Source organism: Salvia splendens, chromosome 1 (genome assembly GCF_004379255.2).
Source record: "Salvia splendens isolate huo1 chromosome 1, SspV2, whole genome shotgun sequence".
NCBI classification, from domain to species: domain Eukaryota; kingdom Viridiplantae; phylum Streptophyta; class Magnoliopsida; order Lamiales; family Lamiaceae; genus Salvia; species Salvia splendens.
Genome location: NC_056032.1, coordinates 16,796,393 through 16,809,553, shown reverse-complemented (window position 1 = coordinate 16,809,553; position 13,161 = coordinate 16,796,393). Strand labels below are relative to the sequence as shown.

The 13,161-nt window shown below is 40.4% G+C and overlaps 1 protein-coding gene and 1 long non-coding RNA gene across 2 annotated transcripts; both read left to right on the top strand.

Annotated features, from left to right (window-relative positions):
* Window positions 1-3,681: 3,681 nt before the first annotated feature.
* Window positions 3,682-4,206, top strand: LOC121808250. Its single transcript, XM_042208678.1, has one exon. The coding sequence runs from the start codon at window positions 3,682-3,684 to the stop codon at window positions 4,204-4,206; it is 525 nt and encodes a 174-aa protein (XP_042064612.1).
* A 4,310-nt stretch (window positions 4,207-8,516) lies between these two features.
* On the top strand, window positions 8,517-10,046 carry LOC121799992. Its single transcript, XR_006050408.1, has 2 exons — window positions 8,517-9,028; window positions 9,130-10,046. It is a non-coding gene; the product is annotated as an uncharacterized LOC121799992 (long non-coding RNA).
* Window positions 10,047-13,161: the final 3,115 nt, after the last annotated feature.

Sequence of the window (13,161 nt, the reverse complement as noted above, 5' to 3'; positions counted from 1 at the left end):
AGGGAGAATTTTCTGCCTCTCCCCAGTGATCTCCTACTACGATGAAAGGAGGCATAATGGAACCTCTTTTCGACTGTGGAGGACGACTCTGTCCTGGGAAGGACCCTCCGCCGGACGATAGAGCAACTGCTGGAGGACGCTGCGGTTTTGAGGCGACAGGTGGATGAAAAGAGACAAGCGACTCAAGGGGCCGGTGCAGCCGTAGATGCAAGCAAGGCTGTGAAGGACTGCCGGGTGAGAGTACAGGAAGAAAGCAAGAGGAAGGGGGAAGAGAGTGTCCTTCTTCCTCCCAAGAGGAGCCACCCTACCAGTCAAGGTATTTGGTTTACTAACGCTGCCCTGCATGCCCCTCCACGCGAAGGAGATGGGGGAAAAGATACCAAGAAGTAGGAGCTCAGATGAACGCCAACGTCCTGCAGGCAATAAGGAAGGCCTGCAACATCCCCTGTTCAACCATCTCAAAGGCAGTAGTATCACCATTAACTCAGTTTATTTGTGTAAATTGTTGTTTTCTATTCCGTTCTCACACTTAGTCTTGTGCATGGACTAAGTGTGAGAAGTTTGTGTTGGTATGCCTATATCTGTTTTGATTTTTGTTTTTCTATTTTGGTTGGCATGTTTGACTGTTGGCACTATTTCACACTTAGCCCAGTGTCCGGTCTAAGTGTGAGAAGTTTTTCTTATTTTTTATGTCGTGCCATTGCATGTACATAACCCTTTTCCACTACATCCAGTCCCTCGAGGACGAGTTCATATGTAGTGGGAGGGGGGAGGGTTAGTTCCAGAAAATAAAAATCATACAAGTTAAAATTTTGAAGTTTGAAAACACAAAATATCAGTTAGTAATAAATAGGCTATATGCATGAAATTAGATAAGTGGAAGACTTGATTACTTTGGGAAGAGTTAGAGAAAGGAATCAGTATGTTTACATGTAGAAACTTGATTGCAAAAAAACTTGATCAGTTTGAACGACGCGAGTATGATTGAAATGCTCAATTTTTAAACTTATTGTGAACCCTCTCTATATGTGAGTTATACGCCAAAGTAGAACATTTCTACTATTTTTACAAAAAAAATTACGAGAGGCTGAATTTTTGATATTTAGATGAAAATTGCACAAGTAGTAAGGACTAAAGGCATTAGGAATTAACCAATTTGAGCCTTTTCTTCTTTCGCTCCACGAACTCGCCTCGTCAAGCAAGGCACCCCTTAGTTAACCAAGTTGAGCCCATACACTTTGACCCGTTCTTTTGAAACCAGAACCCATATCCATACACTTTTCCTTTTCTTTTACAAACACGTGATGAAAAGAGGTCAATAGATGAGTCATTTCAAAGTAAGGGGTAGTACGATAGAAAGTTAAAATAAAAGGGTAGCCGGGTAGAGCGAGTTAATCAATCAGGTTGATCAAGTCAGAAATCAAGTCAAAAAGAGAAAGAGAGAGAGAGAGAGAAGAAAAGTTGAGAAAAAAGAGGGCACGAAAAAGTTGTAACCTGACCCGGTAAGTCAAAAGTTAGAAAAATAAGCCAAAAATCTAAGGCTAAAAGTCGCCACTTGACCAAGTGAGGTATCTAGTGGCAAAATAAAAAGTTCAAATCTTTGGTCTCTTGACTCATGTGTTTTTTCTTTTTTACGATTTATATTTTTAAACTTATAACCCCTATGACCCTACCTTGATACACAACAACCCTTAAGCCCCATTACACCCGAAACAAAGACCTTAAGGAACTATCTTGTGCAATCCGATTCTAGGTATTAAATTTGTGGCAATACCGAGTGAACAGTCCTAACATCTCTGGTGAGAAATGAGTGACTGAGTGAATCCAACAGTGGTTTTGAAATTAAGCAATCTTGACGAACTGACACCTTGATCAAGTAAAAGCGAAAAAGAAGAAACATAAGCTGCTGACAAATGGATTGATCTCGACCTCGGGTATGATTGTTGGAAATTTATTCGATCTAATGCATCTATGTGAATATGTGTTTTTATTTCGAGTCTTGTTTTCTTTTTCGTCTTCTTTTACTTTTTTTGAAATGAGTAAACCATGCCTGAAATTTGCCTTATCTTTTTCTTTTCTTTTTCTTTTTCTTTATACTTGAGGACAAGTATGTTCTAAGTGTGAGCAGTTTGATAAGGCTCATTTCATGCATCGGTTTAGGGGTAAAATGTACGCTACTTAATCGGTTTTATCGCGCAAAGCAAGTATTAAATGTGCAGAAATGCCGCTTGACCAAGGCAAAAAGGCCAAACTGATCAAGCAAGTACAAAAGGCGAAAAAGGCCAGAAAGCGGGGGAGTTGATCAAGGTGAGTAATCAAGCAGTCAAGGAGGGGACCACTGGCTTCCAGAAGAAGGACATGAGAGGCAATGAGCTGGATGGTGCGTATCATTCTGTTAGCAAGGACAACGTTCTAGAAGGGGACACGTGCTGATATATGAGACGCAAGGACGGAGCTGAGTCATGAATCTGTTACTGAAAAGCGTCGTCATTCTAGAAGAAAAGCACGTCTGCCAAGATCGTTATCCAGCTGGAGGTCGTTGACGAGCTTATAAATAGAGGATGTGCCACCATGCAAAAAAAAATCCGATCTTTTACTTTCCGTCTTTATTTTAGTTAGTTCTCTAGTTTAGTTCAATCCTCTAGATAGTTTAGATAAAGTAATGCTTAGTTAGAGAAAAGGGCGACCGAAGGGAGCGCTACAGAATACTCTATATATGTCAGCGTTGTCTCAAGTTTCCTGCCGAGGATCTTCTCGGTTTACTTGCTTTCGTATTTTCCAAAGTGTTAGCTTAGTTTAATTTCAAGTTGCTTTGTAGTTAAAGATTCAAGCTTTTTGTATTCCGCATGTTCGCTGCACTCGTTTGGATTCTGAATATAAAATCGAAGTTATTCACTACGCACACACTCGATACACTAGTTTCTCTGTGGGATCGACCCCGAACTTGCCGCTTTACTGTTAAAGTAGTGCAAAATTGGGATTTTATAAATTACATTGGTGGCGTGCGAGAGCGAGAGCAACTTGATCAAGTAGCAACGACATTTGCTAGCTGATCCATCCGTTTAGTTATCTCTTCCATATAACTTGAATCAAAGAAAACCGCAAGTCGCATCCGCAGGTCCGCCATAGTGCAAGATAGAAAGACCAATGACACCAAGATTGGAGTCGTTGAGGCAAGGTTGAACAACCTCACGCAAGGAATAAGCACAATTGCCACTGCCGTCTCAAACATTCAGACTCAAATGGACCAAGTCCACAAAAAGGTTGAGGAAGACAAGGCAAAGGCAACAGCACAAGTGGCGAACATAAACAAGAAGTGGGGTCGTCAAGCAAAATAAGGACGAAGGCAGCACCTCTGGAGTGAAATCTGCGGACTGCCCGATGCCTGGCGGACCGCCGCACACCCCGCAGCGGCCAGCCACTAGAGAGGCAGAGACACCCGCCAAACAGGAAGTCGTGCGGCACATACTCCCTTTCCAGCTGAGTAAGCAGTTTAAGCTTCAAGAGCAATTCAAGCATTTTCTAAATATGTTTTGTAAGGTCCATACTAACATCCCTCTCGTTGAATCGTTGCAGGAAATACCTAGGTACGCGAAGCTACCAAGGGAGGTTGTGATGAGAAAGAAGAAGCCTACAAAAGCCGACCTTAAGTTGTCCCACCATTGCAGCGAGATCATCTAAATGGAGAGAGCAGTGAAGCAAAGAGATCCCGACCAGTTCATAATTAGGTGTTCAATTGGAGAAGGGAAAGTGGACAAGGCCCTTTGCGATCTAGGGGCTAGCTTCAACCTCACGCCGCTGAAATACTACGAAAAGCTCAACATCCGGCCTCTCAAGACGTCGGATGTGATCATAAGCTTGGCCGACAACACGACAATCAAGACAATGGGCATGATTGAGGATGTCTTGGTAAAGGTAGACGATTTTATCTTCCTTGCCGACTTCATCATACTTGATATGAAAATAGACAAAAATGTACCTATAATCTTAGGCAGAGATTTTCTAGCCACATGCAAAGCTCTTATTGATGTAGATAGAGGCGAGATCACAATTAGAGACAATTACAGCCGCTTCACCTACAAGATTGAGAGTGAAATGCTTAAGTATGAAGAGGCGCAACAAGCCAAGATGGAGCGTGAATGCAGGGCGGTCATGATGACCGACACGTCTAACCCTTTTAGGCCATTAGAAGGGGAGGATTCTTGATACGAACGGGAGGTCCAAGGCCAAGGCGGACGTGACCACGACTCCCCTTAGGCTGCCCGGAAGGCCCGTCACGAGATCCATGAGACAAAAGCTTCGGGAGGGTGTTTCAAATTTCATCCGGAGGGCAATGGAGGAGACAGACGGAATGCCCGGTCGGGCGAATCCACCCCTCCAAAGCGCCCGATCAGGCGTTCCAGAGAGTTTGCCCGGTCGGGTGAACTCACCATCCCAAAATGCACGACCAGGCGTTTGACAAAGCAGCGGCGGAGTCCAGAGAGTTCGCCCGACCGGGCGATTTCACATGTCCAAAGTGTTTTGACTATTTTAGTCGAATTTCTTATTTTTTTAACCCTTTTCTTGGGATTCCAACCCTAGCTATAAATACTATTTTGTAAGACTTTTGTTGGCAGACTTTTGATGAATGATATTTTGAAGACTCCTTTGAGAGCATCTCCCTTGTGAGATTTTTATCCAAATTCCTACATGTAGGTTGCTTGGTCTATGTTTATTAGACTAGATCAAGTATATGTATGCATTTATGGTGGTGTAGTCATGAATGTGGAGCCAATGGAGTGTTTGCTTTGGGTGAAAGTAGACTAGGGTTGCCCACATCTTCTTGTGGGAGGTCATAGGTCCCCAAAGAGGATTCCTCCCTCTTTACACCTTTCTTTCCTCTTCTTACCTCTCCACCAAACTCCTTTTGAGCCTAGTTTTTGTGGGTAGCTCAACCTATCCTTTTTTTTTATCTTAACTACAAAAATTGGAGTCGAACATTAATTTGGGTGTTTCTTGGGCACATGGAAGGATTCACTCACAAGAATCCTTATCATTTGGTATCTAGAGCCTAGTTGCCTAGTAAGTGTTTGATTATATGCCTCTATGAAATTTCCTTTTCTTTATTTTTCCTTGTTTTAGCCTATTTTTGTTTATTGGTCTATTGTTGTTGGATTGAGCTGATTTTTGGTGTGTACGAACCTTGATATATGAACTATTTACCTGCAAAATGCCAACTCAAAATTCCATCATTTGATAGGTCAAATTAATGTGTGAAGTTGCTGCCCTGTTTTGTGTCCTAATTTGACAGATTTGGGGAAAACGTAAAATCGAGGGTATTCTCAAAAATCTGATATATTGGGGATATTTGTTCCTCTTTCTAAACCCTTTAATATTGTTATATACCAAGTTTCATCAATTTTGGGGTTGGGTAGCCATATCAAAAAAATTCCTAAAGATCAGCCAAGAGTTACATGAATTTTCAGCTCAACTAAGTTTGTTTGTTAGCTTCCTTAGGCATTGAACCTTAGTTTCACATGATTGATTGGCTTTACTTACTTGGTTATATTGCCTACGTGTATACCTTGATTGATATTTCTTTGCACTTGCATTTGGGAATTTGGATCGAGAGTGAGTGATACTAGCCCCACTATATTCTAAACCTACCGAGTGACATTAGTGAGTGACTAGGGGGGTTGGGATATTACCATTGGGTGAGTTAGCTTCTTAAATCTCTCCTTCTTGTTTTACTAACCCCTAAGACTAGTTCCTAGTTTATTTTTCTTTATTATTATAGGTACCATTTTGAATACCACCTCGTTCTAGATCCACCACGATGGGGGATTCGCAACCTGATGGAGTTGAACCGAGTGCGAGCACGGGTCATAATTTGGTGGGGGATGAGTTGACAGGCTTGATGACAAAAATTATGACGGATTTGAGAGATCTAAAAGAAGGCCAAACAACAATGCATGTCACTCAAGATGCTATGTTCGGGGATTTGAAGGAACTCAAGGAGAACCAAGTATCCATCCATGAAAACCAAGATTTTCTCCACGACGAGCTCAATGCTTTGAATGCGACTATCAAGGTAAAACACCCCTATAAGAAACCCCACACATCACAATGCCTCCGAGGGGAATAATGGAGAGGAAGAGCCTTATGGTTGGTACGATCATGGGGGGCGTGGAGGACATGGAGGAGAACGGAATGAGAATATGAATGGTTGGTTTGGGAACATGATGGGCGAAAGAGAGAATGGAAACATGGGGCACCATGGGTGGGATGGTAGGCATAGAAGAAATAGAAACTATGAGGAGGAGTAGATGGAGCTGAGGTATGATGATCCCACCAAATCTATCAAACACACATTTCCCGAGTCCCATGGCAAGTTTGATCCCGAAGCCTACTTGGAATGGGAGTCCTAAATGAGCAAAATTTTCTCACTCCATAACTTTTCAGAATGTGATAAGGTGAAGTTGGCCATAGCCGGGTTTCGTGGCAATGCAGATACATGGTGGAATGATACGATGAGGAGGAGAAGGATGGTTAGGGGAAGAGAAGTGGGTTCGTGGGTGGAGTTGTGTGAGCTCATGAGGACTACCTTTGTGCCAAAGTCCTATTTCCTTCGGCTTTGAGGGGAGCTTCAAGATTTGAAGCAAGGGACGAAGAGCGTAATGGAGTACTACTATGAACTCCTATCATTGATGAGCAAGGTAGGAGTGGAGGAGCGAGAAGAGGTGACTCAAGATCGATTTATCCATGGCCTTAACATCAACTTGAAGCACAAGGTGCAAGTGGAAGCATTGAGGGGAATTACCTTGGATGAGGTGATTGAGTTTGCCGACACTTTTGAGAGGCAAAGTAAAGAGTTGGTTTCTAGCCGGACTAAATGAGCGTCTAGCCAAACTGGGGGAAGGACGGGGCCTAGCAAGTGGAGCGCCCCCGGCAAGAAGGTGGAAAATACGGCTAATCCAAATACCCAAGGGAGGCCGACCGTGAAGGCTTTACTGGACCCTCAACCTATTAAAGCCATAGCCCCTATGGAAGACAAGAAGGTTCAATGTTTTAAGTGCAAGGGTGATAAGGCTAATTTCATGCATCGGTTTAGGGGTAAAATGTACGCTACTTGATCGATTTTATCGCGCAAAGCAAGTGTTAAATGTGCAGAAATGCCGCTTGACCAAGGCAACAAGGCCAAATTGATCAAGCAAGTACAATAGGCGAAAAAGGCCAGAAAGCGGGTGTCACGACCGCATTTTCTAAGGATAGAAAACACGGTTGATCGCGACTAGGGGAAGATTTAAAGAAGCGGGGAAGAAAGGGGAAAAGCAACACAACTCGACCATAGCTCCAAACAAATGGGAAAAGCTCGAAATAAAATCAGAGTTTTGAACAAAATAGACTTGAGTCTTTTAAGATGCACAACGGAAGCAAATGAACGCGGTTCCATGTATGAAGACATGAACCTCCGAGAGTCAAAATCTGACTGAATTAAATGTCTTGTCTCAATAGCACTTCCCCCACCACTTCGCTGCTCAACCTGCATATTTAGAAATATATGCAGGGCTGAGTACAAAAAGTACTCAGTGAACACATTGCCGAAAATTACACATATACATTTGAAAATATTGTCAAGCCATCATCACAGTAACACTCGGGGTGGTGTTGAAAAGACCCGAGCTTACTAAAAATATCACATTGGACTGCAGTCCCTTTTTTTTTCCTGTACTTAGCCATATCTGATCACATTGTGCCGTCGAGATGGTGTTCTCGCACGGTCACCTTCTCTGCCCAACATGTCAGAGATATTCTTGTGCCGGGAAGGTGGCCACCTTCCTCGGTCACCTGCTCTGCCCAACATGCAGAGGGAGCTTGTGTACACTAGTCCGAGTGGGGACACCACCCTCACTGGGACCCGAATTCGACTTATATCATCATTCATAATTCACTTGGCCGTAGCCAACAGATAGGCATCATACACAAAAACATTTATGGCAAGACAACATCTTTAAAAATCACGAACATGTGTTCAAGTTTTCATAAAATACAATTTGTATTTTTAGTATAAGAAAGCTCACCTCGACTGCTTAAAACCCCTTAACTTGAATTTTCCTGACTCCACCCTTAACTCACGGAGATAGCCTTTTGAAAACAAATAACGTACTAATAAGACTCGAGAAATTCACATACTTATAGGAATGCATGCTCCTACTTTATTTCTTTTATCATTTGTTCACCGTCAGAAGAATTTTAGAAACTTGCATATTAATTAAATTGGGAAATTTAATTAATAGCACTTCTTTATTAAACTTAATTATTTCTGTGACTTGAGAACGTCGTCTCCCTCTTTCTTTCCATTTCCTTAGCGGCCGCCCGAGGCGTCGCGGGGCGATGCCGGTCGGCCCTTAGCAATTCCAACTTTAACATCTTCCATCTTTGAAAATTTAATACTTTTTTTTCGGGAATTATTTAAATGAGCTCCAACTCAATTCCTTATTTAATTTTACTCCAAAAATATTAAATTTCCAAGTCTACTAGTTTAATTAGGTAGCCCCAAATCCACCAAAATCTCTCGGCCCAAAGTAAATTAATTATTAGGCCCAAAATCCTTAAATCCAAATTCCTTCATTTAAAAGGGACAAGCCCAATTTCTTTATTCTTCCATTGGACTCTCTTTTTCTTTTAATCCAAAGTGGCCCAATCCTAAAGTCAATGAGTCAAATACCACTTCCACTCCCATCGGTACTTCTCCAGAATGTTTCCCCAAATTTCTTCTTCCTTTCTCCTTCATTAATTTAATTCGAGATCCCCAATTTGGGAAGAGCAACCCCACGCCTCCCCCTCATGCCTCTCTCTCTTCTCTCCCTTCTCTCCTTTCTCTCCCTCTTCTCCCTCTTCCCTCAGCCTCACGCTGCTGCCGTCTTCTCTCTCTGGATTCGCCGCCGTCACCGCTGCGGATCCGCCCCAGCCGCCGTCGCGGGTCCGCCCCAGCCGCCATCGCCGAGGATCTCCCCCCCCTCCAGCCGCCGACGCCGATTTCCGAGAGGTAGGGTGGTTGTTTTTTTGTTCATCCACTTCTTTCTTTTCATTTGTGGTTTATAAAGATTATATTTTTGATGGTGTAACTTTGTAAATTCAAAATTTCAGATTCTAAAGAACGAAAATAGTGACGAATTTTTGGAGCGCGTCGGCGACGGAGGGCCGAGCTTGCTGCCGGAAATTCTCCGGCAGATTTACATATTTCTTCAAGATAAGCTCCTATAATTATTTGAGAATATGCCATTTTATGCTTATATGTGTCATAGCAACTATGTTCTTGATTGGTCTACTTGCAACATTGAAAAAAAAACTGTGGCTATGTTCTTGATTAGCTAGTTCTTCAAGACTAAGTTTGCCTACAGGAACGGTTTTAATATGTGGATAAGTGAGTTGTGGTACTTACTTTTGTTTGATTGTGAAAGAGAAATGTTGAATTTGTGCTTCCGTGTGATTGTGAAAAAAAAAAGCAGCTAGATTTGCTTCCTCCTCTTGCTCAGCTTTGTTGTGAGATTGATGTGGAGTAAAAGTTTATGTGGGGTTTGTGAAGGGAAATTAGGATATCTGGTGTGTGTGTGTATGGTGAAAGAAAGTGATTTGCGTAAATGTTCTTATACATAAAAGATGGCAAGTAACTTATCTTGCAAGAATAAGTTGCAAGTGGCTTTCCTTACATTATTCAATATGATGATTTTTACTGCAAATCTTTTAATGCAGCATTAAATGCTGTGTTAAAACCTCTGAATCTGCCCTCCCCTTTTTGAGAAAATTATTTTATTTTTTATTATTTATTTTTATTTATTTATTTTTTTGTAAATATTTGATTATTTAATTATTTACTGGTTTATTTAATTTGGTGTAGGTATACTCGGTTCCTGTTCGTGGCTATTCGTGTTGAAGTACCCACTTCCATACGATGTATAAATTAAATTTTGTTGGACTTTTGTTGGATGTATCGGACAACAAGATTTTAAATTTTTGGATCTTATTTATTTATTTAAATTTATTATAATCATATAGGTGTAATATATTTACGTGTTCTATTCACTTGCCTAACGTCAAAACAAACAACGACAATCTATCGTAGCTCGGATTTAATCGCATAAAAGTCACTTATATAGGTAATAAAGCTAATAATATATTTTATAATAATATCGGCTTAGCGGGTCGTTACATTCTACCCCTCTTAAAAGAAATTTCGTCCCGAAATTTAGCAAGTGCTTAGACAAAAATCTCGGGATATTTCTCCTTCGTTTTCTCTTCTAGCTCCCATGTTGCTTCTTCCTGTCCGTTGTTTTTCCACAAAACCTTCACTGTAGTAATCGACTTGTTCCGAAGCTGTTGCACCTTCCGGTCTAGTATTTCTATCGGCTTTTCTTCGTAGCTCAGGTCAGGTTCTAAAGAGATTTCTTCGTGACGAATCACAGGTTTCGGGTCGAACACGTACCTTCGAAGTTGGGAGACGTGGAATACGTTGTATACGTTCACAAAGTTGGGTGGTAATGCCAAGAGATATGCTACTGGGCCCACTTCTTCCAGAATTTCATAGGGTCCAATAAATCGTGGTTTTAGCTTACCTTTGAGTCCAAAACTGGTTATTCCTTTGGAATGGGATTCTTTCGAAAAGACCTTCTCTCCGATATTAAATTTCAATTCGATTCGACGTTCGTCCGTGTAAATTTTTTATTTTTTTATTTTTTTATTTTTTTATTTTTTATTTTTGCAGTGGTCAGTATCTTGCCTCCCATGAGGGTCTCACAAGCAGAAATATAGAGTTCATCTAACCGTTTTAACTTTGATAGGAACTGAATTTGGGATCCCAAGAGGAATATTCGAATCGTTCTTGCTTTGCGTAGGCTCCAAGATAGACATGAAAATAAAACGATTATAATTATTTCAATTACGCGAGTGTTTGGTTCACCACAAACTCTCACCAGTAGCTTGCAACAAAGGTTTTCATGAAGTGCAAAGACTAGGCTCAATTGGGCTCATTATGCTCACTCCCGGAAAATAAAAGATACAACTTCAAAGGGCTTAAGCCATACCCATAGAGCTTGGGAATTTTATTGTGGGAAGAGCTTGCCAGATGGAATAAATTGCAAAAGTGGGGTATGATGAATAGAATGCAGATGTCAATAATAAGTTGCCAATAATATAATCAAAATGAACAGTGAAGTAGAAAAGTTTCAAGTATCCCCAAGATGATAACAGGAAGACCTGAGATGGGTGGTTACAAATGGATTTGAAAATAATAGGAAAAACAAACAATTGCAATTTGCTCGACAATACTGTGATATAAGATCATATCAACGAAATTTTTTAGAGTTTATAAGCAGTTCAAGGAAACTAACTAATAAAGAGGGCAACAAGAGGAAACTAGCCAATGGAGAAGCAATGTGCCAGCTTTAACATGGGGCTTGCAGAAAAGCTCAAATCAAGAGACAATAGTCATATTTGAATTTAGAAGATGAGAGTACTCATGTAAAACAAAGAGCTTGTCAATAAGTATGTCTGAAAACACAAAGGGTCAATTTAAAAGGTTTAAGGTCTCACCAGATGGCTGCTCAAATATAGTAAGACTGAAAATGATTGGTCCCAAGTGGATTTGAGAAAGAAGAATAACAAGGAACTGCCCTCTTGGGTCAACAACATCGTGATACTATATCCCGTTAATGAATTCACAAAGTTTATAACCAAATCATGGAAATTAACTAGTAGAGAAGACAACCAGAGCAAACTAGTTTGGGAAGAGAGCAAATTACTTTAGACTTGGAGTTGCTAAAGAGCTCAAAGCATGATGGAATAATTATAGTGGAATTAAGAAGATGTGACTATTCTTTATAAATTAATGAGTGTCAGCAAGCACATTTGAAAACACTAAAGGTCTGCTAATGATCTTTGAAGAATATATTATCATTGAAGAGACAATAGTTTAGGGAAAACATGTTCATTCTGATAGCTATAAATAAAGTAACTCATAGTATAGGAGTTTGGTGGCAAGAATTCAGAGAGTCAAAGTATTGCTTTTATACAGAATGAGTAAAGAAGGACCGTAGTCACTGGAGGTTATCAGAAAACATGAGGGGGCAAGCTCAAAACTAGAAGTGATGCACAACCTTGACATAGAAGAGGGAAGATAATGACACATTACCTTGCAAAGGAAGTCATTTAAGGTCTTAATTCAACAAAAGTATTTTGATCAAGGGGGATGTGAGAAAAAAATGGAATTCATGGGAATCCAAGTAAATGCTGCTGATGAATCTTCTTGGTTAACTACAATGGTGATACTCCTTTATTTAATTCTTCATAGAGAATGGTAACTGAGTTATGAGAAACTTTGGTCACAAGCTATTTTCACCTTACGATCGCGTCAGATGACCACATGTGAGGATTATGACTCCTTGGTACTCTCGATTCGTCATAATGCTCATCCTCGTAACACGCCGTTTCTGTTTACTTATATTGTAGAGCTAGGTTCTTTGTTCACATCGTAATCATATTCTCTTGCTATGTTATGTGTACATTGCTTAGTTGGATCAAAGGTATGATCTTTTGGAGTGATTGGATTGTCAAGAAAGACAATGCTAACCTAGATTATTCATGTCATTGGGACGTAGAGAATTGTATCTAACCCCTACCATCTTTCTAGAATCATCGTTTTGATCTATGTTGGATTGCTTTTCTCGTGACGAAGTTTCTTTCTTATCGCGTCCTTTTCTTTTCGTCGCTCGGGAAAGCGCGAATTGTTCATACTGTACTTCTAAATTTGAGTTCATATTGTGTTCTAGAAGGAACGCATAACTAAGTATTCTAAGTTCTTGGAAATTTCGATTTCTCCATACTAGCAACATGATTTAATGATTACTCAAAAAGAGGTATCATTTCACAAACTCAAAAAGAGACATCATTTCAACAATTGGTACGAGACTCGTATACTTTATACTTTCATATTTCAGTAAAAAAAATTTTCCATTTAAGAAAGTTACTTCTTTTATTCATACATTCACAATCTTTAGCCAAGAAAAGACATACTAACTCTTTCTTTAAACATGCTACCAAATCAAGAAACATCAACTCTTTCTTTAAACTTAGTATTTTCATTTGTTCACTCAAATTAACTGCATGAGTTATTTCTCCATTTCA

Excerpts from the sequence above, each read along its gene's own strand:
- LOC121808250 (XM_042208678.1), top strand. The coding sequence starts at position 3,682 with ATGGAGAGAGCAGTGAAGCAAAGAGATCCCGACCAGTTCATAATTAGG.